Raw genomic sequence first — 26,814 nt, forward strand, 5'->3', positions numbered from 1 at the left:
TCTGGGCTTTACTGGGATGGACCGGGAAAGAACCAGGTCGAGTTTGGGGAGCATTTCCTTGGTTTTATTGATCCTTGATAATAACAATGGATATTAATTTACTTTAGTGGATAACACCAGAGGTGCCAAGGGGTTGCTCAGTGGTCACTCCAGACTGCTCAGTGGTCATTCCACAGTTCCCCACCCCCACCTGTGCCCGTGCCTCGTCCAGCAGCCGAGCAATGACCTCGCTCTCGGCCAGCGGCATCTCGGGGCTCTCAGTCAGTCCTGGGGGGGGGGACAACAGGGGGGGCTCAGTGCCCCTGACCGCCCCCCCAGTTCCCCAAACCTCTGGATTTCACCCCCAAAGGCTCACCCTGCAGCAGGCACTCCCGAACGTGCTGCGCCTCGTAGCGCAGCCCGGTGCTGTGGGGGAAGTTGAGGGGCTCCGAGGGCGGGGGAAGCGGGAAATGCTCACGATGACCCCCCCAGAACAGCTCGGTTGGACAGTTCATGTGACTGGGCAGCTGTAAGGGGGGCGTGGGAGGGGTCAGGGGAACCCAAAACCCCAAAGAAACAAACCCCAAAGTCAAAAAACACCGAAGTACAAACCAGAAAAAAAAAAAAAACTTGAAAGCTCAGGCACCTCCCAAAAAAAGACAAGTTCAAAAGCAAAGAGCCCCAAACAAAAAAACTGAAAAGTCCCAAACTAAAAAGAACCCGAAAAGGCCTAAACCATAAACACTCCCAAAACCCAAAGAAAGTAACCCAACTCCTCTTGGCCCCCCCCCACTCGTCCCTCCCTAACTAAAATCAGGTTTTTCCCTCTCAAAACCTCCCCAGATTTGGGATTTCCCAACTGCGAGGCACCGTTTGGTTCTTCCCCACTTTCAAACTCCCCCTGCCCCCCCCCCCCCTCCCCCTTGTTTTTGGGGTCACCTCGGCCCAGCCCCGAGGTCCCCCCAGGGCTGCCCCCCCCGGCAGGTCCGCGGCCATGGAGAAGGTGAGAGCGGCCAGCCCCCGCCCGGGGAACTCGAGGGTCACTGCCACCGACTCATCCACGCCTGGAAAAACATGGGGAAAACGGGGAAAAAATGGGGGGAAGGGGAGAAATAACAGAAAAAAAAGGTAGGAGGGATGGGAAAAAATAGGGGAAGTGAAATGAGGGGTAATGGGACAAGGATAAATGGGGGGGGGGGGGGGGGGAAATGGGTGAAAGGGGAATGGGAAGAAAAGGAGGCAAATGAGAGGGGAAGAAAAGTGGTGAAATGGGGGAAAGTGACCCCAGTGTTCCCCAACCCCCTCTGAGTCCCTCCCAGTCCCACCCAATCCTTCCCCAAGAGCCCCCCCAGTCCACCCTCCAATTCTCCCCAGTGCCCCTCGATCCCTCCCCGGTCCTTCCCACTTCCCCCAGTTCCCCCAGTCCGTACCAGTGGGGTGCAGCACGCCATGGGCCCGCAGGTTGGTGGGGGGCTCGCCCCCCCCCAGCAGGGCCAGCGCCGTCTGTAGCCCGTAGCCCCCCAGGTCCAGCAGGACCCCCCCGCCCAGCCCCGGCTCACGCAGCCTCGGGACCCCCCCCAGGTTGAAGCCGAGCTCCCCCCGCAGCACCAGGGGGGTCCCCAGGGCCCCTCCAGCAGCGAGCGAGCGCAGGCGGCGCCAGGCCGGGAAAAAACGGGTCCAGAACCCCTGTAGGGAGAGGAACTGGGGGTACTGGAGGGACTGGGAATGTGGGACTGGGGGGATTAGGAATGGGGGACTGGGGGGAACTAGGAGTACTGGGAATGGGGGGACTGGGAGTACTGGGAATGGAGGGACTGGGAGTACTGGGAATGGGGTGCCTGGGGGTCTGGGAATACTGGGAATGGAGGGACTGGGAGTTTTGGGAATGGGGGGCCTGAGGCACTGGGGGTACTGGGAATGGGGGACCTGGGGGACTGGGAGTACTGGGAATGGGGATCACTGGGATCAGGAGCAGGGTCCTGGCGGGGCCGCACCTCCATCAGGAACACCCCACGCTCCCGGGCCACAGCCACCAGCTGGGCGACCTCGTGGGCCCCGAGGGCCATCGGCTTCTCCATCAGCACGGGCCGGCCCCGGCGCAGGAACAGCAGCCCCGTGGGCAGGTGCGCAGGGTTCACCACCCCCACGTACACCACGTCTGCGGGGACAAGCCAAGAACCGCCTCAGGGCACCCCAAAAAAACCCGACCCAAATAAACGAAACAAACAAAAAATCCAAGCAAACCCAAATCAAACAAAAACCCCATGAAAAGCCCCACAATTCAACTCCCCCACGTACACCATGTCTGAGGGGGACATCTCAAAAATACCCCAATCCCCCCCAAAAAAAAACCATATCACAAGACCCCAAATCCCCCCAGCTCCAAAAAAACCCATTAGGGATTACCCAGAAGCCCCCCCAAAATTCCCTTAGGACATCTCAAATCCCTGTAGGAACCCCCCCCAGACTCCTGTAGGGTCTCACCCACGTCGGGATCCTCGGCCAGCTCCTCGTAGGATCCATAGGCTCGGGACACCCCAAAACGCCGGGCGAAGTCCTGGGCGCGCCCTAAATCCCGGGCAGCCACGGCCACAACCTGCGGGGGGAACAGTGAAGGATCGTGGCCACCCCAAAATCCCGAGCGCACCCCAAAATCCCGCCCGGATTTAGGATATGGAAAGGAAAAACAAAAATAAAAACAAAATAAACTTAAATTAAAAAAAAAAAAACCCACAAAAAAAACGAACCAATATTTGGGATATCAGGTCTACCCAGAAAATGGGATTACGCGACACGCGCTCAATTTTTTTGGGGGGGCACGCCCAGGTTTTTGGGGAGACTCCCAGAGATTTTTGGGGCTGCCAGAGATTTTAGGGTGGGTCCCATCCCTCTCCCCGGCTGTCACCGTGTGTTCCGTGGGGGGCAGGGTCTTCAGGGCAACCACGAAATCGTGGCTGATGGCTCCGGCCGAGCAGATGCCCCAGCGGGTGGGGCCGGGGGGCGGCCCGGGCTCGTTTTTGGGGGTCTCCGGGCCAGGACACGGCTCCGGGTGCTTCTCCCTCCCCCGATCCATGTCGCGGTCCATATCCCGATCCTGGTCCCGATCCGTGCCCGCACCTGCCGGGGCACGAACGGGACCGCGCCCGCCCCACCCCCACGCGTGGGAAACTCCCAGCGCCCCTCCCCCCACCCACGCACGGGTGGGGGAGGGTGGGGGGCACTCCCAAAAATCGGAGGGAGGGGGCTGGAGCTGCCCCTGAGACCCCTTGGAAGGGCGCGCGGGATTTGGGGGATTTCGGGATTTGGGGGTCCTGGGAGTCCCTGGATTTTGGCGGGATTTGAGTGAGGATTCTGGGGGGGAGGTCCCAGGGGATTTCGGGGATCTTGGGGTCCCAGCAGTCCTTGGATTTCGGGGGGATTTTGGGGATTTCGAGGGTCCCGGGGGATTTTGGGGGAGATTTTGGCGTAATTTCAGGGATTTCGAGGGACCTGGGGGCTTTTGGGTATTTTGGGGAGATTTTGAGGGGATTTCGGGGGGATTTTGGGAGGATTTTGAGTATTTCGAGGGTCCCGGGGGCTTTGGGGTATTTTGAGAAGATTCTGGGGGATTCCGGGGATTTTGGGGGGATTTTGGGGATTTCGGGGATCCCGGGGTCATTCATGCGCTGACGGCCGGGGCGTGGCCCCGTCCCCGCACGTGCCGGGGCCCCGCCCGCTCCGCGCGGCTCAGCTCTCCTATTGGTCACAGTTCTCGGGGGCGTGACTAATATGCAAATGAGCGATGGGTGGACGAATGGTTTTTATTGGCTGCTTAGGGGCGTGGCTTTTGGGGGCGGGGTGCAATTCGCGCTCGCTGATTCGTCGTGGGGCCGGCGCGCGGCGATTGGCTATTGTCGGGGGCGGGGTGGCATGGCGCATTGTTATTGGTTGGAACCGAGGGCGGGGCACAGCGGCGCGTCTTTATTGGTCGAAGCGTGGTGGGCGGGTCCGGAGGGCGCGTTCCTATTGGCGAACGGCGGGCGGGGCGGGGCCTGGAGCGATGGCGGCGGCGGCGCTGCGGTCCCGGGGCGGCGGAGCGGTGAGAGGGGTGGGGAAGCAGTGCCAGAAATCGTGCCACCAGTGCCACCAGTGCCCCCTCCCAGTGTCCCCAGTGACCCCTCGGGGCTCCCAGAGCCACCAGAGTCCCCTCCCAGTAACCCCAGTGACCTCTCCCCGTGCCCCCAGTAACCCCTCGGTACTCCCAGTGCCACCAGTGGCCCCTCCCAGTAACCCCAGTGACCTCTCGGTGTTCCCTGTGCCACCAGTGCCCCCTCCCAGTAACCCCAGTGACTCCTCTGTGCTCCCAGTGCCGCCAGTGACCCCTCCCAGGGACACCACTGACCCCTCCCAGTGCTCCCAGTCCCCTCCCAGTCCCCACAGGCCCTACTGGAGCTTCTCCCAGTACTACCAGTTCCCCCCTGGACCTTCCTAGTTCCACTCAGGCCCTACTGGGATTTATCTCCGTGCCCCCCCAATCCATCCCAGTGCCCCCCAGCCCCTCCCAGTGACCGTCCCAGTGCTCCCAGTGCCCCCCAACCCCTCCCAGTGCCCCCCAGTCCCTCCCAGTGACTGTCCCAGAGCTCCCAGTGCTCATCCCAGTTCTCCCTGTGCCCCCCAACCTCTCCCAATGCCCTCCCAGTGCCCCCTCAGCCGCTCCCAGTCACCATTTCAGTTCCTCCCAATTCCTCACAGTCCTCCCAGTGCCCGTCCCAGTGCTCCCAGTGCCTCCCCCAGTTCCTCCCAGTGCTCCCCCAGTTCCTCCCAGTCCCCATCTCAGTTACTCCCAGTTGCTCCCAGTACCCCCCATCCCTCCCAATGCCCCCCAGTTGCTCGCAGTTGCTCCCAGTGCCCCCTCAGATCCTCCCAGTCGCTCCCAGTGCTCCCAGTCCCGCGTGTCTCCAGTGATGGCGGCGCCGGGGGGGGGTCAAAGTCCGGGCTGGGAGGGCGGGGGAGGGGCAGGGCCTGGACCCCTCCCCCCCATGGCCACACCTTCCCCTCTACCGCGACAAAATGGGGTGAACTGGGGCAAAATGGGGCCAAACTGGGAGTTCTTGTCCCCACCCAGGTCCTGGCGACGCTGCTGCGGCCCCGGCGCAGCTACAACAGCACGTTCCGGGTGAGCAGGACCCCCAAAAACACCCCAAAACGACCCCCCCAAAAACCCCCAAATGATCCCAATCCTCCCCCAGGCCTCGGAGCTGGAGCTGGAGCGCTCAGAGACCCCCAGGACCCCCCCGGCCCCCCAGGACCTGGTTTTTGGAAAGGTTTTCACCGACCACATGCTGATGGTGGAGTGGAGCCGGGACGGGGGCTGGGGGCGCCCCAAAATCCGCCCCTTCCAGGAGCTGCGGCTGCACCCGGCCTCGTCTGCCCTGCACTACGCCGTGGAGGTCAGGGGAGCTGAAAACACGCCAGAAACACCCCCAAAATACCCCAAAATCTCCCCAGAATCTACCCCAAAAATCATCCCAAATCCTTCATACCCTCCCCCCCAACCAGGACCCCCAAAATTCCTCCCCAAACCCTCGCGAACCCCCAAAATCCTTCCTAAACCCCGGGACCCCCCCTTCTCTGCAGCTTTTCGAGGGTCTCAAGGCTTTTCGGGGCGATGATGACAAAATTCGGCTTTTCCGCCCTGAGCTGAACATGGAGAGGATGCAGAGATCGGCCCGCAGGGTCTGCCTGCCCGTGAGTGGGATGTGCCCCCGAAAAAGCCCCAAAAGACCCCAAAATAACCCCAACCCCCCCCTCCCCGAAATAACCTCCAGAATGACCCCAACCCCCCTAAATAATCCCGAATATATCCCCAAGACCCCCCAAAATAACTCCCAAAATAATGCCAAAGCCCCCCCAAACCACCCCCAGCAATCCCTCCCAATGCTCCCAGTCCCTCCCAGCGCTCGTTCCCGCAGGAGTTCGATGGCCGGGAGCTCCTGGAGTGCATCCGGGCTCTGGTGCGGCTCGAGGGGCGCTGGGTCCCCCGGGACCCCCAGAGCAGCCTCTACATCCGACCCACCTTCATCGGCACTGAGGTGCGGGGCTGGGGGTCCCAGAGGGGGTCTGGAGCTGATTTTGGGGTTTATTGGGGATTATTGCAGATATGGGGAGGTTACTGGGGGCTCCAGCGGGATTTGGGGGGTCCTGAGGGGTCGGGAGAGAGGTTCTGTGGGGGATTTGGGGGGATTTTGGGGGGATTTGGGGGGGGTTGAAGGGGATTTGGGAGGCTTATTGGGTGTTCTGGGGGGATTTGGGGGGGTTCACTGGGGATTTGGGGAGGGCTCTAAAGCCTCCTGGAGAGGATTTGGGGCGTTTTGAGGGGGGAGGGGGGGGGTCGCAGGAATCCTGGGGTGATTTTGGGGCAGTTTGGGGGTTCCGGAGGGAGGGGGTCCCTGAGCTGTGTCCCCCCCCATCCCCAGCCCACTCTGGGGGTCGCGCCCCCCGGGCGGGCGCTGCTGTTCGTGCTGCTCTGTCCGGTCGGTCCCTATTTCCCGGGGGGGCTCTTCGGCCCCATCCGGCTCCTGGCTGACCCCCGGCACGTGCGGGCCTGGCCGGGCGGCGCCGGACACTGCAAACTGGGCGGGTGAGTGACCCCGAGTGACCCCCGAGTGACCCCGAGTGACCCCCGAGTGACCCCTGAGTGACCCCGAGTGACCCCGAGTGACCCCCGAGTGACCCCCGAGTGACCCCGAGTGACCCCGAGTGACCCCCGAGTGACCCCCGAGTGACCCCGAGTGACCCCGAGTGACCCCTGAGTGACCCCCGAGTGACCCCCGAGTGACCCCGAGTGACCCCCGAGTGACCCCTGAGTGACCCCTGAGTATCCCCTGAGAGACCGCTGGGGGAAGAGACCAGTGGGGACATTTTTGGGGGTTGTATTGTGGTTTCTTGGGTCTTTTTTGGGGGGCTGTATTGGGGTTTTTTGGGGGCTGTATTGGGTTTTTTGGGGGGGGTTTTGGTGGGATGTATTGGGTTTTTTTGGGAGCTGTATTGTGTTTTTTTGGGGGGGGGCTGTATTGTGTTTTTTTGGGGGTGTACTGGGGTTTTTTGGGAGCTGTACTGGGGTTTTCGGGGGGGTGTATTGGGGTTTTTTTGGGGAGGGGTGTACTGAGGTTTTTTTGGGGGGGGTGTATTGGGGTTTTTTTTGGGAGCTGTACTGGGGTTTGTTTTGGTTGTTTTTTTTTGGGGTGGCCCCCCAGGAACTACGGGCCGTGCCTGGAGCTGCAGGAGGCCGCTCGCGCCGCGCGTGCCACCAGGTGCTGTGGCTGCACGGCCCCGAGTGCCACCTGACCGAGGTGGGCACCATGAACCTCTTCGTCTTCTGGGAGCGCCCGGATGGGGGTACGGGGGCTCTGGGGGGTTGTGGGGGAGGAATTTTGGGGGGTTTGGGGTGGGTATGGGGGATCCCAGGGGATGGGGAACGGCTGGGGAGGGGGGGTGGGACGTGATGGGACAAGAGGTGACAAAATCCTGGAGGGTTGGGGGGGTCCTGGAGGGTCCCGGGAGGGGGGGGGGGGGGGGGGAGGATCTGGGGGCTCTTGGGTGGATTGGAAGGTCCCAGGGGGGTTTCTGGGGGGGGTCCTGAAGGGTCCCGGGTGGGGATCAAGGGGAATTTTCAGGGTCGTGGGGAAGTTCTGGGGGTGACCGAGCCCCCTCCCGTGTCCCCCCCAGGGCTGGAGCTGGTGACCCCCCCCTGGACGGGCTGATCCTGCCGGGGTCACCCGGCAGAGCCTCCTGGAGCTGGCCCGGCAGTGGGTACGGGGGGGTCGGGGGTGAGGGGAAGGATTTTGGGGGGGCGGGGGGGGAGTGGGGTGGGAATGTTAGGAAAGATTTGGGGGTGAGTTGGAGTGGGGGGAGGGGTGGGCAGGGTCTGGGGAGGGTTTTGGAGTCTCCAAGGAGGATTTCGTGGGACATGGGGAAAATTTGGGACAGATTCAGGAAGGGTTTTTTTTTTTTGGGGGGGGGGGGGGGGCGTCTAGAGAGAATTTGGGGAGGGGTTTGGGTGGTCTGGGGAGAATTTGTGGGATTTTGGGAGGGGAGGATCTGGGGAGAGGGGGGACATCACAACTCCCCCGACCCCCCCAGGGTGAGTTCGAGGTGCGCGAGGCCCCCCTGCCCATGGACAGCGTTTTGGGGGCGCTGCGAGGGGGGCGGCTCCGGGAAATGTTCGGGGCCGGCACCGCCTGCGTCGTGTGTCCCGTGGGGGAGATCCTGTACCAGGACAAGGTTTGGGGGGGGAGGGGGGGGGTCCTCGGGGTCTGGGGGGAGAGGGGGTGGTGGGCGGGGGGGGGGGTCCTCAGGGTCTTGAGTGGGTCCTAAGGGATTTTGGGGGGGTTGTTGAAAATTTTGGGGATCCCGAGAAGGTTTGTGGGGAGGTCAGAGGGGTCTGGATGGGTTGGGGGCCTTGGGAGGGGCTTGGGGAGGGGGGGGGTTGGGATTTGGGGGTCCCAGGGGGTGTTTTGGGGTCTCTATGACCCCCCCCCCCCCCCCCCACTTTGTGTTCTCCCCCCACCAAAAGCTGCACCCGGTGCCCACCATGGAGAACGGCCCCAAAGTGGCCGGGAGGTTCCTGCGGGAGCTCAGCGACATCCAGGTGGGATTTTGGGGGGGGGGGGGGTCTCCATCCTGGGGGGGGGGGGCTTGTACAGGTGTGAATTTAGGGGAGGTTTGGGGGAAATTTTGGTCAGAGGGGGGAAATCCAGGGGTGGGATTTTGGGGGGACGGGGGGGGGGTTCCCGAGGATTTGGGGGGGGGGGGGGGGTGGTTAAGAGAAGGAGAAAATTGGAGGGAAAATGGGAAAATTTGGGAGGGGTCGCAGGGGGTGTCCCCCCATCATTGTGACGACCCCCCCCCCCTTTTTTTTTCTCCCCCCCCCGCAGTACGGCCGTGTCCCCAGCCCCTGGGCCCAGCCCGTGTGACCCCCCCCGGGACGGGACCCCCCCCCAAAAAAAAAAAAAAAATCAAACAGCGCCGGACACTCCTGGGGGGGGGGGGGGTTACGTGACACCCCCACCAAAAAACAAAACCAACCACACCAAAAATGGGGGAGGGGTACTGAATTTCCCCTCCCCCACCCCCTTAAATCCCATTTTGGGGAGGGGGGGGGTCCCCAAATCTCCTCCCCCCCACCCCCCCCAAAACACTCCAGATCAAATTTGGGGGGGGGGGGGTTTTCCCAAATCCCAGCTCAGCCACTCCCCCCTCTCCGTGCAATACTCTGGGCTGACACCCCCCCCCCCCCCCCAAATTTTGGGGTCCCTCCTCCCCAGTTTGGGGGGTCCCGATCCCCCCCCCCCCAGTGCCTTGGGACCCCCCCTCCCCCCACCAGCGCTTGAAAAGCCTTAAACCACCCCTCCCCCCCCCCCCCCCAAATTTGGGACCCCCCTCCCCCACCAAAGGTCAGCGGGGAGGGGGGGGTCGTTAATAATAAACCGCCATTAATGATGGGTTAATTAATGGGTAGTTAATTAATTAATTAGTGGTGATTAATCGGGGGGCTGTTGTTGGGGGGAAGGGGGATGAGACGTGGCCACAGTGTCCCCCAGAATGTCCCCAAACATCCCCAAATATCCCCAAATATTCCAAATACCCCCAGATTCCCCCAAATATTCCACATGTCCCCAAATTTCCCCGGCATCCTCTCAATATCCCTAAAATAGATTTTTTTTCTTTTTCTTTTTTTTTTTTTTTCAAAAAAACTCCTTTATTTTCCCAGTTGCCCCCTCTTTTACAAAAGAAAAAAAAAACAAAAACAACCAAAAAAAAAAAAAATCCCGAGAACAATAAATAGGATTTTTGGGAGGGGGGGAGTGGGGTGTCTAATAATAATAATAATAATAATAATAATAATAATAATAATAATAATAATAATAATAATAGCAAAATAATAACAATAATAACAAAATAATAACAATAATAACAAAATAATAATAATAAAATAATAGCCGTAGCAACAACAATAATAATATTACAATAAAATATTAATCCATAATTATAATAATTCTAATAATTACAATAATTATCGGCGGGCGGTGAATAAATTAGAATAAGTTAGGGCGGGGTCAGAGGCGGTTCCGCAGCAGGACGAGCCCCCGCGCCGCCCAGTCCAGGTACAGGTGCAGCCCCCGCGCCACCGCGTGCGCCGCCCGCACCGCGCCCCACGGCGACACCTGAGGGGGAGGCGACACACCTGGGGGGGGCGGGGCCGGGCGGGGCAGCGACAGCCGGGACACCTGCGGGGGGAGGGGTCAGGGTCAGGGGATATGGGGAGAGTAGCTGGGGGGGGGGGGGATACACCTGAGGGGTACAGGGATACACCTGGAGGGGTAAAGAGATGCCTGGGGGGGGTAGGGATACACCTGGGAGGTAAAGGGACACACCTGGGGTGTACAGGGATACACCTGGGGGGAGAGGGATACACCTGGGGGGTACAGGGATACACCTGGGGGGAGAGGGATACACCTGGGGGGAGAGGGATACACCTGAGGGGGTAAAGAGACGCCTGAGGGGGGTAGGGATACACCTGGGAGGTAAAGGGACACACCTGTGGCGTACAGGGATACACCTGGGGGGAGAAGGGATACACCTGGGGGGAGAGGTATACACCTGAGGGGGAAAAGACACACCTGGGGGGTACAGGGATACACCTGGGGGGGGTAGGGATACACCTGGGAGGTAAAGGGACACACCTGCAGAGGTAAAGGGACACCTGGGGCATACAGGGTCACACCTGGGCGGGGGATGGGGGAAGGGACACACCTGGAGGGGAAGGGGACACCTGGGTAAGGGAGGACACACCTGGGGGAATCCCTTTCCAAACCCCCCCCCCCCGCCACACCCCCCTACACCTCACCAGGTGCTCCAGACGCCCCCTCAGGCGCTCGAGGCGCCCCCGCAGCGCCGCCAGGTGCGGCTCCAGCCCCCGCAGGGCCCCCCCGGCCCGGCGCAGCCACTCCAGGAGCCGCTGGTACCGGAACAGGTCCGAACCCAGGCGGGGCAGCAGCGCCGAGGCCTGCGGGCACCGGGACAGGTGGCACAGGTGAGGCAGGTGGGCACCGAGGGGTCAGGGGGGTTCGGGGAGTTTTGGGGTTCGAGTTTTTTGGGATTTTTTTTTTTTTGGTGGGGGGGGGGAGGTTCTGGATGTTTAAAGGGATCGGTGGAAATTGGAGGGACGGGCTCGGGATGGGCTCGGGATGGGCTGGGGGGGGGTCAAAAGGTGACGAATGGCCCACGAGCGACCCCAGACCCACGAGGGACCCCAGACCCACGAGCGACCCCAGACCCACGAGGGACCCCAGACCCACCCGCGGAGCCTCCCCCCCCTCCCCCCCCCGATCCCGGGGGCGCCCCCAAAATACTCCGTTCCCCCCCCCCCACGCCCCCCACCCCTCCCCGCACGTCCCACCTGGATATTGGGCAACTCCAGCGCGCTCATGGCCAGCACGGGCAGCGAGTCCAGCTTGTGCTCCCCCTCGGCCGGGAATCGCGACTTCTGTCGCGACAGGAGTGCGGGGCATTAGTGGAGGGGGTGGCGGCGAGGGGGTCGCGGGGGTCGCGGGGGGGTCGCGGTACCCACGAGGAGCTCCAGGAAGGCTTTGGTGTCTCCGAGCAGAGCCTTGGCCAGGTTGATGACGCTGTCCAGGTCCCCGCGCGTGTCCGTGGGCGGTGGGCGAGGGCGGGGGGCGAGCGCTAGCCCCGGTCCTGGCCACAACCCCGGCCACAGCCCCAGCAGCGCCAGCAGCGCTCGCCACGGAGCCCCTGAGGGACACGGACACGAGTGGGGAGAGAGCCGGAGGGGAAATTTGGGATCTCCGGGAATGTCGGGGTGCGGGGGCCACGGGAATCGCGGGGTTCGGGGAAATTTGGGACAGGGGATCCCGCGGATGCCGGGATTCCGGGGACGTCCCGGGGCTCAGGATTGGGGGGATGGAAGATCTCGGGCATCCCGAAGATGTCGGGGATGCGGTTCCTGTTCTTCTCGGGGATTCCGGGCTTCCCGGAGCTGCACGATCCCGGGAATGCCGGGGCTGGGGATTTTGGGGCTCCCGGAGTTCCCGGGAAAGGCCGGGATGGGGATCACGGGGATCCTTCGTCTCCCGGGATCCCGGCGTTCCTGAGGCTGGGGGATCCCGGGGACCTCGGGGCGCAGTTCCCGGGATTTGGGAGTCCCGGTGCTCCCGGGATTTTCGGGACTGCCGGGACTGTTGGGATGCAGGAATTTAGGGCTCCATCCCGGGATTCGGGGCTCCATGCCGGGAGCGGAGGTCCGGGGGGACTCGGGGCTAAAGGATCCAGGTGCTCCCTCCCGGCATTCCAGGGAATTTGGGGCTCCCGGGACTGGAGCATCCCAGGGCTCCTGGGATCGTTGAAATCCCGGGAATCCCGGGGCTGGGAGATCCCCGGCATCGCGATGTTGCGGATGTCGGGGCTCTCGGAATTTGGAGCTCCTGGAATTTGGGACTCTCGGTCTTGAGGATGGCGGGAATCCCGGGATTTGTCGCCCCCGGGATCTGTGGCCCCCGGCACCGGGAAAACCGGGCGCTCCCGGGACTGGGGATTCCCCGAACTCGCGGAAATTTGGGCTCCCTGAATTCGGGACTCCAGGGCCTGGGGATGGCTGAAACCTCGGGATTTGGGGATCTGCTCTTGTGCAAACCGCGCTCTCCCGGGATTTGGGGTCTCCGAGCAATTCGGGGCTCCCAAAATTCGGGACTCCCAAAAATCGGGGCTCCCGCGGCGCTTTTTTTGGAGGCTCTCCGGCGGCGTTCGAGCATTGCCGGGATTGGTTTCTCGCGGCCGGTGCCGGGGGGGGGGGGGGGGTTGGGATGGGGTGGGGGCTGCGGGCGGGGGGCGGCGGCGGCCGCGCGTCCTGTGCGGTCCCGGCTGGAAACTTTGATGCGGGGCTGAGTCAGGGGCGGCGGCGGCGGCACCTGCGGGAGCCCCCGCGCGTGGGGGGCCCACCCGCGGCGGGGAGGGGGGGAGGACAGCGAGGGGAGGGGTGGGGGGACCTTCAGCTTCTCCCATATCCCCGAAATACCCCCCTCCCCCGCCCAAAAAAAAAGAAGCCCGCAAACCCAACCCCGCCGCATTCACACCTGGGCGACCCCACGAGTGTATCTCCCCCCACTCCGCCTCCCCGCCTCCCCCACGCGTGTCCCGGGGGGGGCGCGGCCGCCGCGGGCGGGCAGGTGCGCCGGGGCCGTTTGCGGTTTGAGGCGCGGCCGCAGCTGCCCGTGGCCCGGGGCCACGCGGGTGGACGCGCCCGGTCCCGTGGGGTGTGGGGTGCGTGGGGTGCGGGGGGTGCGGGGCAGGGGGATCCACCCGCGGGGCACGCACTGAGGGTGGGGAGGGGGGCGGCACGGAATCGTCCCCAAGCCCTCCCCAGCACGGGGATCGCCCCCGGCTCGCTGTCCCCACCACCACGCGTGTCCGCGGCCGGCACTTACCGCGTGTCATGGCGGGGAGCGGGGGTCCTTCCGCGGGGTCCCCACGGGACACGGGGAGGGCCGGACCCACGCGAGCGCGCGGGTGGGGGGCGCGGGGGTCGAGCTCAGCCCCGCTCGCACCCACGGACGCGCTCTCGGGGCCGCGCTCCCACGGGAGGGTCCCGCCGGCGGTGTCGCGACAGGGTCACCCCTCGCGGTGACACGGCGTGAAGTGGGGGTGGCACACGCGCTCACCCACGCGGCGTGACCCGCTCAGGGCCGGTCCCACTCGCCCTGACGCGCTGCCACCGCCGCGGCCACTCTCGCTGTCACCCGCGGGGGGTCACGCCGCCGCTCTCCGCGACACTGTCCCACGGCCACGCTGCCACTCGCCGTGTCCCCAGGTGCCACCAGCGCGCTCCGATGGAGCGGGGGACACGCTCCCTCTTGCCACCCGCGCTGCCGCGGCCACTCCGCCACGCTCCGGCCGCGCTTCCACTCGCCGGGACAGTCGCCACTCGCCGGGGCTGTCCCCACGCTCCGGGACTGTCCCCACGCTCCGGGACACCCTCCCCACTCTCGCTCTCTCTCTCCCTCTCTCACACTTTGTCCCCTCCCCGCCGCGTCCCCCCCCGGTCACACCCGCGTGTGTTTTTGTGGGGAGGTGGGGGGGACACCCTCGTGGGAGCGGCCGAGTGTCCGTGTGTCCGCGTGTCCGGGTGTCCCCGCGTGACGCCCGGCGCGCTCCGCCCGCCCCCCCCTTTATACCCCGCGGGAGCCGCCGCCGCCGCCGCCGCCGCCGATGACACATCCTGAGTCACGGCTTTTCCATTCAGCAACGGCCCGGGGGGAGCGAAACCCCCCACGGCGGCCCCCGGACACGCGAGACCCCCCCCGGGACCCCCCCCCCCCCCTCCTCGGACAGCGAGGGACCCCCGCGCACGGGCGGAGCGGTGGGGGGGGGACACGGGGGGGGGGCGGCGGGGACCGGGGACGGTGACGCGGGGTCGGGCGCACCTGGGGTGGGGGGCGGGGCTGGGGATGCACCTGGAGCGGAACCGAACCGGGACCGGGGGCACCGGGGGCGAGGGGAACGGCGGCGGATCCCCAGCATGGAGCAGGTCGCGCCGGGAGCGGTCCCGCAGCTGGACCGGGGGTACGGGGAGGGACCCCTCACCTGGAGCGGGGTCACACCTGGACCGGGTCGTACCGGGATCGGCCCCGAACCGGGCCCGGGCCATACGTGGAGAGGCACGGGTGGTACCAGGAGCGGGGCCACACCTGGACCGGGTGGTGCCGAAACCGAGCTCGAGCGGGGATCGGTCCCGCGCTGGGATCCGCGCGGTGCCGACCCCGATCCCGCACCGGCTCGGCTCCAGAACCGGCACCGGGGCCCGAACCCGCACCGCTACGGCGGGGTCCGACCCGATCGGGAGGGGGGGGATCTTGCGGTCCCGCACCTGAACCGGTGCCGCACCTGGCTCCAGCTGGACCGGACGGGGTCAGCACCGGGAGGGGTCCGATCCAGCCCCGGGTTCGGCACCTCCCGGGACCCCCCCGCTCTGACTCAGCCCCTCCCCCCCCCCCCGGGATGTCTCACCGCGCCCCCCCCCGGCTCGCCCCACGCGCGTCAGCACCGGGACCCCCCGTGGGGGGCGGGGGGGGAGGGGGGGGAGAAAACCGGGGGGGGGGGGCGGTCCCGGTGAGGGGGCGTGGCCACGGCGTGGGGGGGCGGGGCGGGCATGGGGACACCCCCCGAGCCTGGGGACACCCCCCGAGGAACCGGGGGCCCGAGGGGGTCCCGGCGCTGTCCCCGCGGCCCGAGGAGCGCCGGGGGGGGGCGATTTGAGGGGGGTTAAAGGGGGCGGGGGGGGGCCCCGCTGGCGTCAGCGGAAACCCCGCGCGGCCGCAGGGCCCCCCCGGCCCCCCCCCGGCCCCGCCGCGCTGCGTCAACACCGGGACCCCCCCGGGCCCCCCATTCCCAGGAAAACACCCCCTGGAAAAGGCGTCCCCCCCCCCGGCCGTCCCGCGGTGCCCCCCAGGGAGCTCCGGGGCGGTTTTTGGGAGCGGGGGGGGGGGACATTCGGTGGCCACCGCGGTCGCCCCGGGTGGCCCCGGGGGGGGGGGGCCCGGGCCGGTCCGTGCGTCAGGCGGTGACGCGGGGCAGGATGTGGGGGGCGGGGGGGAAAAGGGGGGGGGGGGGACACGGGGGGGACACGTTGGGGGGGACACGGGCAGATCCATCAAGGTCCTGGTGCTGCCCGGTTTGGGGACACAGCCCGGGAAGGGAAGGGGGGACACGGCGGGGACATAGAGGGGACCGGGGGGGCAGCGGCGGTGGCAGCGCTGTGGGGTGGCACTGCCACTGTCGCTGTCACTGAGTGACTGTCACTGCCACTGTCACTTTGTCACTGTCACTGTGCCGCTGTCGCTGTTACTGGCACTGCGTTACTGTCACTGTCACTGTGTCACTGTGTCACTGTGTCACTGTGTCGCTGTCACGAAGGTGCACCAGATGCCCACGTTCCTGTCACTATCTCGTCCCCGGTAGCGCTGTCACCACGATGTCACCGTCACTGGTTTCGGGGGGGGGGGGGGGGAGAAGGTGTTCAACAGGGATTTTGGGGGATACCCGGTGGCGTTTGGGATCCGGAGGGCACTGGGGCACAATCCTGGGATGGTCCATGAAGAGGTTTGGGTCCCGTTTTGGGGTTCTGGGGGAGTTTTGGGGCCGCTTTGGGGGCTTTGGGGTGGCCTGAGATCAGTTTTGGGGCACACGGAGTCGTGTTTTGGGTTCTGGGAGAATTCTGGAGTCAGTTTGGGGTGGTTTTGGGGGGCGATTTTGCGGCTCCAGGGGTTGGATTTGCGCTCCTGGGGGACTTTGGGGTGGTTTTGGGGGGTTAAGGTCGATTTTGGGGCTCCCGGGCTCGTTTTTGGGGCGGATTTTGGGGTTTGGGGGGGCTCTAGGGCCGCCGGGCAGTCCCTGGGAAGGGGCGTGGCTAGTGAGACGGGGCGTGACCTTGGCAGGAGGCGGGGCCCGAGGGTTTAAGGTGTGGTTTATTTAAATTTATTTAAATCTGCCTCCGAGGCGTGGCCAAAAAGAAGCGTGCTTTGATTGGTCAATTCTATTCCCGCCCAAAACCTGCTGGCTCCGCCCCTTCCCCACCTCCCATTGCTCTGATTGGCTCTTCCCTGGCGAGGCGGGAAATGTTCAGCCAATGACCGTGCCGGGGGAGGCAGAGGGGGTGGGGCCTAGCTATGAAGGGAGGAGATGTGGGGGGAGGTCGTGAGGGGCCGGGGGCAGTTTAGGGGGACATGGAAAGATCTGGGGTCACCCGGAGGGGTCTGTGAGGGGTTTGGGGTCACTTTGGGGGGTCTGGGGTCCCCAGGAAGGGTCTGTGAGGGGTTTGGGGTCACTTTGGGGGGTCTGGGGTCCCCAGGAAGGGTCTGTGAGGGGTTTGGGGTCACTTTGGGGGGTCTGGGGTCACGCTGAGGGGACACTGTGGGGTCTGGGCCCTGTTTGGGGGGGGTCTGGGGTAACTTTGGGGGGATCTGGGGGTTGCCCTGAGGGGACATGGAGGGGTCTGGGGTCTCTCTTGTGTCCCTGGGGTCTATTTGGGGGATTTCGAGCACCCCTTGAGTGGTCTGGGGTCACCTTTGTGGCCTTGGGGGGGGGGCCCAGGAGAGTCCTGGGGGTCCCAGGACCCCCCAGTTTGGGGGGGAGGGGCTCCCCTTCCCCTCCCCCCCGATCCCGGTGGCTCCGGCCCGTCCCCTCCCCCCGCCCTTCCCGGCCCCCCCACCCCGATTTCCTGGCCCGGCTCGGCCCTTCCTGCCCCCCCTTCCCCCCGCCTCGGGAAACTGGGAATTCTCCGGTTCGGAGAATTCGGGAATTTGGCACAGCAGAGGCCGCGGGGAGCCGGGTCCGGGGTAAGGGGAGGATTTTGGGGAGTCCCGAGGGGGTTTTTGTTGGGGTGCTGGGTGGGGAAAGGGTGGAAAAAAGGGAGTTTTGGCAGAAAAAAAGGAGAACTGGAGGGAGTGGAGTTTGAGGGATCCTGAGGTGGGGCAGGAAAGGAGATTTCGGGGGGAAGAAAGGGTGGATAATGGGGAGTTTGGGGGAAATAAAGGGGGTGTTTTGGGGTAACTAAGGGCAGTTTGGGTGTTCCCAGGACGAGTTTGAAAAACGGAAAGAAGGGTTGGAAAAGGGGGTTGTAAAAATTGTGATTTGTTGGTTTGGGGGTTGGTGTTGAGGTTTTTATGTGGGGATCTCGGCAGGGGGATCCCCCAAAAAATCCCCTTTTTCTTCCCCAGACGATGCTTCCCGAGGAGCGCAAGGAGGGCTCGCCCCGTTTCGGGAAGCTCCATTTCCCCGTGGGGCTCTGGATCAACTCCCCCAAAAAACGCCTGGCCAAGATGAGCCGCCGCTGGCCCAGTGCCGGCTCTGTCCGGTGTGACCCCAAAACCTGCCCCAAATCCCCCCCAGAATCCTCCCCTGGATCCCCAAATGAATCCCCTCCCCAGATCCACCTGTTTGGGTTTCCCCCTCCATTTTTCCCCCTTTTAATCCCATTTCTCCCCCCCCCCCCCCTCCAAATCCCATTTTCCCCTGTTTTTCCCCATTCCCCCCCACCGCAAAATACTATTTTTTTCCCCTAAAACCCCCTTTTCCCGTCCCAGCTCCACTTCCTCGGACACCCCCAGCCGCGCCAGTGACCCCTCGGACCCTCGCCCTGCTGCGGCCGCGCCCCCTCCCAAACCCAAACCCCCCCGGCACAAGCGCCTGTCCCACCTGTTCCACCGGGCCAGCGCCACCAGCGCCACCAGCGCCACCAGCGCTGCCCGCTGGGCCAGCGAGAAGAAGCTGGCCGAGCTCCACGACCCCTCGGGGGACATTCTGGGGTCTGGGGGCGGCGCGACCCCCAGCCCTCAGCAGCCTCCGTGCATCCTGAAGATTTTCGGCGGGGCGATCTCGCGGGGGGCCAACTACAAGAGCGTGCTGGCCACCCCGCGCTCCAGCGCTCGCCAGCTCGTGCGCGAGGCCCTGGAGCGTTACGGGCTCAATCCCGACGATTTCGGGCAATTCGCCCTCTGCGATGTCGTGGGGAGGCCCGGGGGGGGCGGCGGCACGGCCGGGGGGGGGTGGCAAGGCGAGCACCTGCGCGAGGTGGGCGACTGGGAGCGGCCGCTGGTGCTGCAGGAGCTCTGGAAGCCCAAGGCGGGGTGGTCACGGCGCTTCGAGATTCGCCGCAGGCAGGACCTGGAAAAAGCCGGGGAGGCTGGCGACGATGGCGACGGCGCCGGTGAGTGAGGCGACCGTCCCCGGAGTGGTGGCGAGCGGCGGGAGCGGCCCTTGAGGTGGCAGAGGGGGTCCTGTCCTCGTTGTGTCCCCTGTGGAGGTGACCCCGTGATTGTCACCCCCCGTTATTGTCACCCCCGTTATTGTCACCCCCGTGATTGTCACCCCCAGACCCCCCCCCCCCCGAATATTCCCTTGGGGGGTGGGGACAGTCCCCCCTTTTACCCGCCCAAGCCCCCTCCCCACATCCCCACGGTGCCACCGACGTCCCCCATTCTTGTCCTCATTGTCACCCCCCCCGCCCCACTTTTTTCCCAGGGCTGCCCCCCCAACCCCGCCGCCTCCACCGGAACCGCTCCCGGGCGGCCTCGGGGGGTCCCGCGGCTCCCGCCCGCGACTCCCGCGACCCCCGGGACCCCCCCCCGGCCATGCGCCGCAGCATCAGCGACATGAACCTGAGCACGCGGCGGCGACAGCGCAAAGCCCTGAGCCTGGCGGGGGCAGGGGACACCGCCGGGACCCCCCCCGCGGGACCCCCGGGAGCCTCGGGGACCCCGCCGGACACCGGGACGCCCCCCGGGGATGGGGGGGCCAGCCTGGAGCTGCTGTCCCAGTGCTTGATCCAGCCCCCGCAGGACCGCCCCTATTTCCTGCTGCTGCAGGGTTACGGCAAGGAGGTGAGGGGGAAAAAAAAAAAAAAAAGAAAAAACTCCTCAAAAAGTGACCCCACCCCCCCCCCCCCCCCGCCCTTCCAAAATGAGCCCCCGATCTCGGCGAAATCACCCCAAAAAACGGTCAAAAACAAAAAAACAAAAAAACCCCAAACCCCTTTTTCTTCCTGACCTCCCTCTACCTGTAGAAATTCCTTTGTTGGGGTTTCCTTTCTCTGATTTTACACCCTAAAAAAATTCCTTACCGAGGGCTTCCTTTTCCTGACCCCAAACCCCTAAAAAAGCCCTAAAAAAACCTTCCCGGCCTCTCGAATTTTCCCACTTCCTTCCAGTCCACTTCCTTACCCCCCGAACTCCCTTTTTACTCCAAATTTTCCGCCTCAAACCCCCTTTTCACCCCAAATTTCCCCCTCCAGGATTTCGTCCTTTACGTCATGACCCGCCCCCAGCACATCTTCGGCCGCCCCGACCGCCGGGGGGGCCCCGACAAACCTGGGGGGAGCCCCGAAACCCCCCCGCCGACCCCCGAAACCCCCGACGCCCCTTCCCAAAAATCGGATTCGGGGCCGTTCTCGGTGGTCGACACCTTCCTGAGTGCCCCCGACATCCTCCCCCGGCACTGCCTGGTGCAGGCCGCCCCCGGGGGAGGGGGTGACCCCACCGGGGACCCCCCCTCCGCCACCGTGCGGCCTTTCCGGGGCGCCCCCGCCACCCTCAATGGGGCCCCGCTGCTCCGCCGAGCCCCCCTAAACCCCGGCGATCTTTTGGGGCTGGGGGAGCACGTCCTGCTGCTCTACAAAGACCCCCGGCTTGGGGAGGGGGCGGCCAGGCCGCCCTGGGTGCCTTCCCCCCGCTCCTCCCTGGGGATTTTGGGGGTTTTGGGGTGCGCGGGGTGCGGGAGGAGTCCCCGGGAAAGGCGGGACGTGCTCAGGGGGGCTCTGGAGACCCCAAAAGCCGAGCTCCGGTACCGCCCCCAGGACGAGGGGACACTGCTCAGGGAGATCCTAAATCTGGATTTGGGGGGCGAAGGTCCCGGCAGGGATTCGGGGGAGGGGGGGTCCTCCCCGGGGAGGGACCGCGGGGAAGATTTGGGGGACCCCGGTGAGGATCTGGGGGCTCTGGCCCCCGCTTTCCTGCTGGGGCTGTGCCTGGATCACGCGGCCCGAGAGTTCCCGGCGGGACATTTCCCGGAGCTGCTGGGGAGAGTGGCCGGGATGCTGCGGGAGACGGTCTGGGTGAGCTGGGGGACATTTGGGGCACACTGCGGACATTGGGGGGGCGTTGGGGATGTCGGTGGGACATGGAGGGACACGGTGGGGGGGGGGGGTACTGGGGCCATACTGGGCCATACTGGGGAGCTGAGGGGGGCCCTCGGTCTCTGCCGGCAGGAGAAGATCAAGGAAATCGGGGACCGGCAGCCAGAGAGGTGAGCTAAAAAAAAAACAAAAAAAAAACCACCCCAAAACCTTCCCAAAACCACTCCAGCGACCCCCCCAAAACCCCTCTCAGACCCCTCCCAATTTTCGGGGTCCCCCCAGCCCCCCAGACGGGGACCCTCCCCCCACACTGGACCTGGCCGGGGTCACCTCGGACCTGCGGCCGCTGCTGCTGTGGTTGGCAAACGCCGTGGAGCTGCTGAACCTGGCCCAGGGCCACCTGCAGGCCATGGAGCGTGAGCTGGACATCGAAGGTGGGACTGGGAGGGACTGGGGTGTACTGGGAGGGACTGGGAGGGCTCCCGGGGCTGTTCTGGGGATGTTTCGGTGTCAGTCTGGGGCGGGGTTTGGGGCCCTACTGGGGTTTCTGGGTGGGATTCCTGGTGGGAATTCCTGGCTGATCATGGATTTTTGGGGTGGGATCTAGGGCCGGTCTCAGATTGTGGGGAAGTTCCCATGGGGTTTTGGGGGGTTTGTCCCGGATTTTGGGGGTTTATCCCGGATTTTGGGGGCTGATCCCAGATTTTGGGGTGAATTCATGGGGATTTAGGGCCGTGCCCGGAGCTGGAGAGGGACCTGGAGAGCTGTGACGAGGCTCTGGGCGTGCTGGACGAGGTCATCATGTCCACATTCCAGCAGAGCGTCTATTACCTGACCAAGGTGACCCCAAAAACCCACCCGGGGATCCTAAAATTCACCCGGGGAACCCCAAATCTCACCCGGGGTTCCAAAAATTCACCTGCATACATCCCCAAAACACCCCCAAACCCCTTTAAATCCCCTCCAAACCTCACCAAACACCTCTGAGACTCTTCAAATCCCCCCAAACCCCTGTGAGACTCCCCGAATCCCCCCAAACCCCTTTAAATCCCCCCAAATCTCCTCAAAGCCACTCAGTGACCCCCTCAAACCCCCCTGAAAACCCCAAATCCTCCCCCAAACCACCCCAAATTCCCGCTAAACCCCCTAAATCCCCCTTAAATCCCCCTAAACCCCTCTGAGAATCCCAAATCCTCCCCAAACCACCCCAAATCCCCTCTAAACCCCTTTAAATCTCCCTAAAGCTCCTCAAAGGCACTCAGTGACCCCTCAAACCCCTCTGAGACCCCCCAAATCCTCCCCCAAACCACCCCAAATCCCCTCTAACCCCCCCCAAATCCCCCTAAACCCCTCTGAGACCCCCCTAAAATCCCCTCTAAACCCATCTGTAACCCTCACGTCCCCCTCCCCAGACCCTGTACTCAGCCCTGCCGGCCCTACTGGACACCAACCCCTTCGTGGGGCCGGGGGAGCCACGGGCAGGGCCGGACCTGGGAGGGGTCCCCGAGGGGCTGCGGCCACCGCTGGCCGTGTTCAGGGCCGTGCTGGGGCTGACCCGGGACTGCCACCTGCACCCCGACCTGGTGTCCCAAACCTTCGGATACCTGTTCTTCTTCTCCAACGCCTCGCTCTTCAACACGCTCATGGAGAAAGGTGCGGGGCTGGGGGGGTTTTGGGGGGCTTTGAGGGGATTTAGGGAGATTTTGGCAGGGTTTGGGATGGGTCTGAGGGTGCTGGAGGATTTCAGATTTCAAAAAAAATATGGGAAAAAAAACCCTTACAAAAAAAGAAAATCCAAAAACTCCCTGAATTTCCCCAATTTTCCCCAAATCCTCCCCCCCAGGCAGCGCGGGGCCGTTTTTCCAGTGGTGGGTTGGGGTCCGGGTCAGAACCAACCTGGACCTGGTTCTGGACGGGCTGGGGGCGCTTGGGCTCGGTGACATCGCCGGAGATTTCTTCCGAAAACTCTCGGCCACCGCCAACCTGCTGTGCACCCCCCGCGGCTGCCTGGAGCAGGTGAGGGCACCTGGCACACCTGGGGGACACACCTGGGGAGCACACCTGGGGACACAGCTGGGGAACACACTTGGGGACACCCGGAGGGAACCTGGCACACCTGGGGACACCTGTGGGACACATCTGGGGACACCTGGGGGGAACCTGGCGACATCTCTGACACACCTGGGGGGGTGACACTGGAGGAGCCAGGTGTGTGTGGGGGGGAATACCCGGACCAGGTGCCAGCCCCTGTCCCCCCCTACCCTGTGTGTCCCCGAGGCCACCTGGGCGCGGCTGCGCGCGGAGTTCCCGGCGCTGTCACCTGCGCAGCTGCACCACGTGCTGCGCCATTACCGCCTGGGGCGGGGCCGCGCCGCGCCCCCCACCTGGAGCCCCGCGCCCGAGGACAGCGCCGAGGCGGCCACGGGTGCGTGACACCCCTGTCACCCCCCGTGTCACCCCTGTCACCCCGTCACCTCCTCTTGTCACCTCTGTCACCCCCCATGTCACCCCTGTCACCCCCCGTGTCACCTCCCCGTGTCACCCCTGTCACCTTCTGTGCCCTCCCCAGGGGCGGCGCCTTTAAGAGGCTCTCAAGCCCCGCCCCCTTCCCGCCCCCCCCCATTGTGTCCCCCCGATGCCCCTGTGACCTTCCCGCTGTCCCCAAATGTCCCCAAATGTCCCCAAATGTCCCCCCAGGTGACATTTTCGAGAGTTTCTCCGAGCACCCGCCCCTCCTGCTGCCCACCCGCGGCTTCCGCCTGCGCCTGGGGGTCCCGGTGGAGGCGGGGGGGCTCCTGCGCCCCCTCCTCAAAATCCGCCGCCGCCTCTGGGAGCTCGAGGGGGGGGGCGCGGACCCCTGAGAGCCCCCCCCCCGAAAAAATTCCCCCCCCCCAAAATCCGCCAAATTCCCACCATAAAATCCCGGTAAAATTCCACCTTGGGACCCCCCCCCCCCCCCCAGTATTTCCCCCAAAATCCACCTGGAACCGCCCCCAAATTCTCTGCGACCCCCTCCCCCAAATCCCTCGCCCCCCCCCCCCCCTCCAAATCTTCTGGGGGGTCCCAGGATCGTCCTCAGTTGTGGGGGAGGGGTCTCCTTGTGTGACCCCCCCGCCCCCCCCCCCCCCCCCCCCAATAAAGGCGTGACGGCGACACCGGTGTGTGACCCTGGGGGGGCGATTTTGGGTATCCTGGGAGGATTTTTGGGAGGTCCCGGGGGGGTTTTGGGGCAGGACCCCCCCCCTAAATTCCCCTCGAGTCCCCCGGGACCCCTCCCCAAATAACGTGAGCCTCGGGGGGGTGGGGTCACTCCTTTATTTGGGGGGGGGTCACTCCTTTATTTGGGGGGGGGCTCCTGCTGCTCCCGGGGGTCCCCGCGCCGAAAGCAGAACCTGGGGGCGGGGCCAGGGGCGTGGTTTATAACTGAGAGTCACACCCCAAATAGGCGGAGTCCCACGAATGGGCGTGGCTTCGTCCCCTGCCCCTGAAATTCTCCCCAGAACCCCCCAAAATTCCCTCCAACCTCCCCCAGGACCCCCAAAATTCCCCAAAAATTCCCCCCGGGACCCCCAACCCCCCCCTCCCTCCCCCCCCACCCCCCCAAATTCCCCCCAGGACATCCCAAAATCCTCCCGGCCTCACCAAGCGATGCCCGCGGCCACCAGCACTGTCGCGATAGTCGTGACGGCGATAGCGGCGATAGCGGCCGGGGGGAGCCCCCTGAGGTGGGTCCGGGCGGGGGGCGGGGCCTCGCCGGGGACCCTCGGGGAGGGCAGAACTGGGAGGGGGAGGGGCGGCGTTAATTTGGGGAGGGGGCGGGGCTGGGGGAGGCAACGAGAGGGGGGAATTTTGGGGGGTCCTGGGGGGGGGTCCCCTTCCCCAGATCCCTTCGTGCAGGTTTGGGGATATTTTGGGGAGGGGTTCCGGGGGCATTTTTGGGGATATTTTGGGGATGTTTTGGGGGTGTTTTTGGGGGTGCTTTGGGGATGTTCTGGGGATGTTTTGGGGCTGTTTTTGGGGGTGCTTTGGGGATATTTTGGGGATGTTTTGGGGCTGTTTTTGGGGGTGCTTTGGGGATATTTTGGGGATGTTTTGGGGCTGTTTTTGGGGGTGCTTTGGGGATGTTCTGGGGATGTTTTGGGGCTGTTTTTGGGGGTGCTTTGGGGATATTTTGGGGATGTTTTGGGGCTGTTTTTGGGGGTGCTTTGGGGACGTTCCGGGCACGCACCGGTGACGTTGAAGCGCAGCTCCGAGCAGAGCTGCCCGCCCGTCCCCCGCATTTGGCACCGGTAGCGCCCGCCCTGCGCCGCCGCCGCCTCCTTCCACACCAGAACCGGGTCGGGCCCGCTCCGCAGCAGCCGCTCGGCGGGCGGGGGGCGCGAGGGACCCCCCGGAACCTCCCCTCGAGCTCGGGGAGGGGGCTTGGGCTGTTCCGGATCCTCCTCGGCCGGTTCCAGGCCCTGAAAAAGGGGGAGAAAAAGGGGGTGTTTTTTTTTTTTGTTTGGGTTTTTTTTTTTTGTTTTTTTGTTTTTTTTGGCGGGGGGGGGGGGGTTGTTGAGGGGTTTGTTGGATTCACGGGATGGGGGTCCCGGCTGGAATTTGGGGGTCGCGGTTACCTGGTAGAATCTGTAGGTTTTGGTGCCGTGGGACGCCCCGTGCCAGGGCAGGGCGCAGTCCAGCACCAGGTCCTGCCCCTCCTCCACCCACAGCTGCCGCACTGGGGGGACAAAAGGGGCTGAGACCCCTCCCCAAATTCACCCCCGGCAACCCCCTCCCCACTTTAGGAGCTCCACAAATTGCCCCTCTGGGATCTCTTCCCCGTCCTGAAATAGCCTCCCAAAAATCCCCACAAAAAAAAAAACCCGAGACGCCCAAAAAAATCCCACCGGAGCCCCTCAAACCCCTCCCCCAAAATCCCTCAGGACCCCCCCCCGAAACCCTCCCAGAACCCCCCCCAAACCCACTCGAGGATCTTTTGGGACTCTCTCAAACTCCTCGGAACTTCTCCAATCTCCCCCGAAACCCCCATGGGGCTCCCCAGGACCCCCCAAATTCCCCACAGATCCCTTCAAACCCGCCCAGACCCCCAGAAAAACTTGGGGACCCCCCAGAGTCCCCCCTTACCCCCGCAATCCACGCCCCTGTTGCAGGCGAAGTGGGTGAGGTTGCAGAAGGTGCACTCGATCCAAATCACCTCCATCCGCCCTGGGGGGGGATTTTGGGGGGTTTTGGGGTCACCTTGGAGGGGGTACGGACCCCCAAAATCCCCCCCCCCCCAGATCCCCTCGACTCCGCTTACCGCATTTATTGGGGCAATAAACTGTTAAAAAAATGGAGAAAAATAGGGTTAAAAGGTTTTTTTTTTAGGGTATTATTGGGTTTGGAGGGGTCCTGGGATGGGTTTGGGGCAGTCCCAGAAGGGTTTTGGGGTTTTCCATGGGGGGATTTTTGAGGATTCGCTGGGGGGAAATTTTGGGGAGGGTTTGGGGGGATTCCAAGGGCGAATTCCGGGGGGATTTTGGGGGTCCAGGAACTCACCCTGGTTCTGGAAGCGCCTCATGGTCCGCTCAAAATCCTCCTTGATCTCACGCATGGCCCAGAGCATGTGCTGGTAGATCTGCTGGTCTGGGGGAAGAATTTGGGGCTTTTTGGGGTATTTTGGGGGGCTCCTGGGGCTTCTTGGGGTCCCCCCGAGGTGGTCACCCTACTGCTGGAATTAGGAATTAAGTCCCCAATTAACGGCATTGAAGGTCCGGAGTTAATGAGACCAAAGAAAATAAATCACGAGATAAAATCTCAAAAAATGACTGCAAAAACCCCCCAAAATGACCCCCCCAAAACCCCAGTAAGCGACCCCATAAAGCCGCAAATAACCCCATTAGGCTTCAGAATTAACCAGCCAATAAACCCCAGTAAAAACCCAATTAAACCCCAACAAATTCCCCAAAATTGCCCAGTTAAACCCAAATGAAAACCCGATTAAACTCTAATTAACCCCATTAGGTCCCAGGGGGTGTTTTCTGGGGTGGAATTTTTTGGGGTTCCTCCCCCCCCGGTTTTGGGGTCACCTCGTGTATCCTGGGCCATGACCTTGGCCAGTGTCCGGCGGAATTGGATCGAGGCTTCGTCCAGGGTGGCCTGGTCTGGGGGGGGGG

General features: G+C 64.1%; 3 protein-coding genes across 3 annotated transcripts; 2 read left to right on the forward strand and 1 right to left on the reverse strand.

Moving 5' to 3' along the window:
• Nucleotides 1-30: 30 nt before the first annotated feature.
• On the reverse strand, nt 31-3,052 carry DHDH (dihydrodiol dehydrogenase). Its single transcript, XM_062512543.1, has 7 exons — nt 2,885-3,052; nt 2,464-2,575; nt 1,974-2,137; nt 1,410-1,665; nt 919-1,043; nt 356-506; nt 31-267 (listed from the first exon to the last, which is right to left on the reverse strand). The coding sequence occupies exons 1-7, from the start codon at nt 3,050-3,052 to the stop codon at nt 104-106; spliced, it is 1,140 nt and encodes a 379-aa protein (XP_062368527.1). The 3' UTR covers nt 31-103.
• A 950-nt stretch (nt 3,053-4,002) lies between these two features.
• Nucleotides 4,003-9,120, forward strand: LOC134056040 (branched-chain-amino-acid aminotransferase, mitochondrial-like). Its single transcript, XM_062512537.1, is given in 13 exon segments — nt 4,003-4,057; nt 5,084-5,134; nt 5,208-5,408; nt 5,596-5,706; nt 5,931-6,050; nt 6,435-6,598; nt 7,215-7,249; nt 7,252-7,356; nt 7,687-7,717; nt 7,719-7,770; nt 8,101-8,241; nt 8,534-8,608; nt 8,895-9,120. Coding segments are annotated over 13 exon segments (1,164 nt in total). The 5' UTR covers nt 4,003-4,018; the 3' UTR covers nt 8,934-9,120.
• An 8,630-nt stretch (nt 9,121-17,750) lies between these two features.
• Nucleotides 17,751-23,520, forward strand: RASIP1 (Ras interacting protein 1). The gene is made up of 11 exons (XM_062512548.1): nt 17,751-17,884; nt 18,114-18,736; nt 19,051-19,409; nt 19,820-20,638; nt 20,792-20,829; nt 20,942-21,093; nt 21,390-21,499; nt 22,072-22,312; nt 22,503-22,675; nt 22,937-23,084; nt 23,357-23,520. Exons 1-11 carry the CDS (start codon nt 17,751-17,753, stop codon nt 23,518-23,520), a joined length of 2,961 nt encoding a protein of 986 aa, XP_062368532.1.
• The last annotated feature ends 3,294 nt before the right edge of the window (nt 23,521-26,814 follow it).

Source organism: Cinclus cinclus, chromosome 38 (genome assembly GCF_963662255.1).
Source record: "Cinclus cinclus chromosome 38, bCinCin1.1, whole genome shotgun sequence".
NCBI classification, from domain to species: domain Eukaryota; kingdom Metazoa; phylum Chordata; class Aves; order Passeriformes; family Cinclidae; genus Cinclus; species Cinclus cinclus.

Bases quoted from the DNA above. Each gene is read 5' to 3' on its own strand.
- DHDH (XM_062512543.1), bottom strand. From the start codon at position 3,052: ATGGATCGGGGGAGGGAGAAGCACCCGGAGCCGTGTCCTGGCCCGGAG. The intron at 2,138-2,463 runs GTGAGACCCTAC...TTGTCCCCGCAG, and splicing joins GGCCGAGGATCCCGACGTGG to ACGTGGTGTACGTGGGGGTG. The intron at 268-355 runs GTGAGCCTTTGG...CCCCCCCCCCAG, and splicing joins TCGGGAGTGCCTGCTGCAGG to GACTGACTGAGAGCCCCGAG.
- RASIP1 (XM_062512548.1), top strand. From the start codon at position 17,751: ATGCTTCCCGAGGAGCGCAAGGAGGGCTCGCCCCGTTTCGGGAAGCTC. The intron at 21,500-22,071 runs GTGACCCCAAAA...CCCCCTCCCCAG, and splicing joins GCGTCTATTACCTGACCAAG to ACCCTGTACTCAGCCCTGCC. The intron at 22,313-22,502 runs GTGCGGGGCTGG...CCTCCCCCCCAG, and splicing joins CAACACGCTCATGGAGAAAG to GCAGCGCGGGGCCGTTTTTC.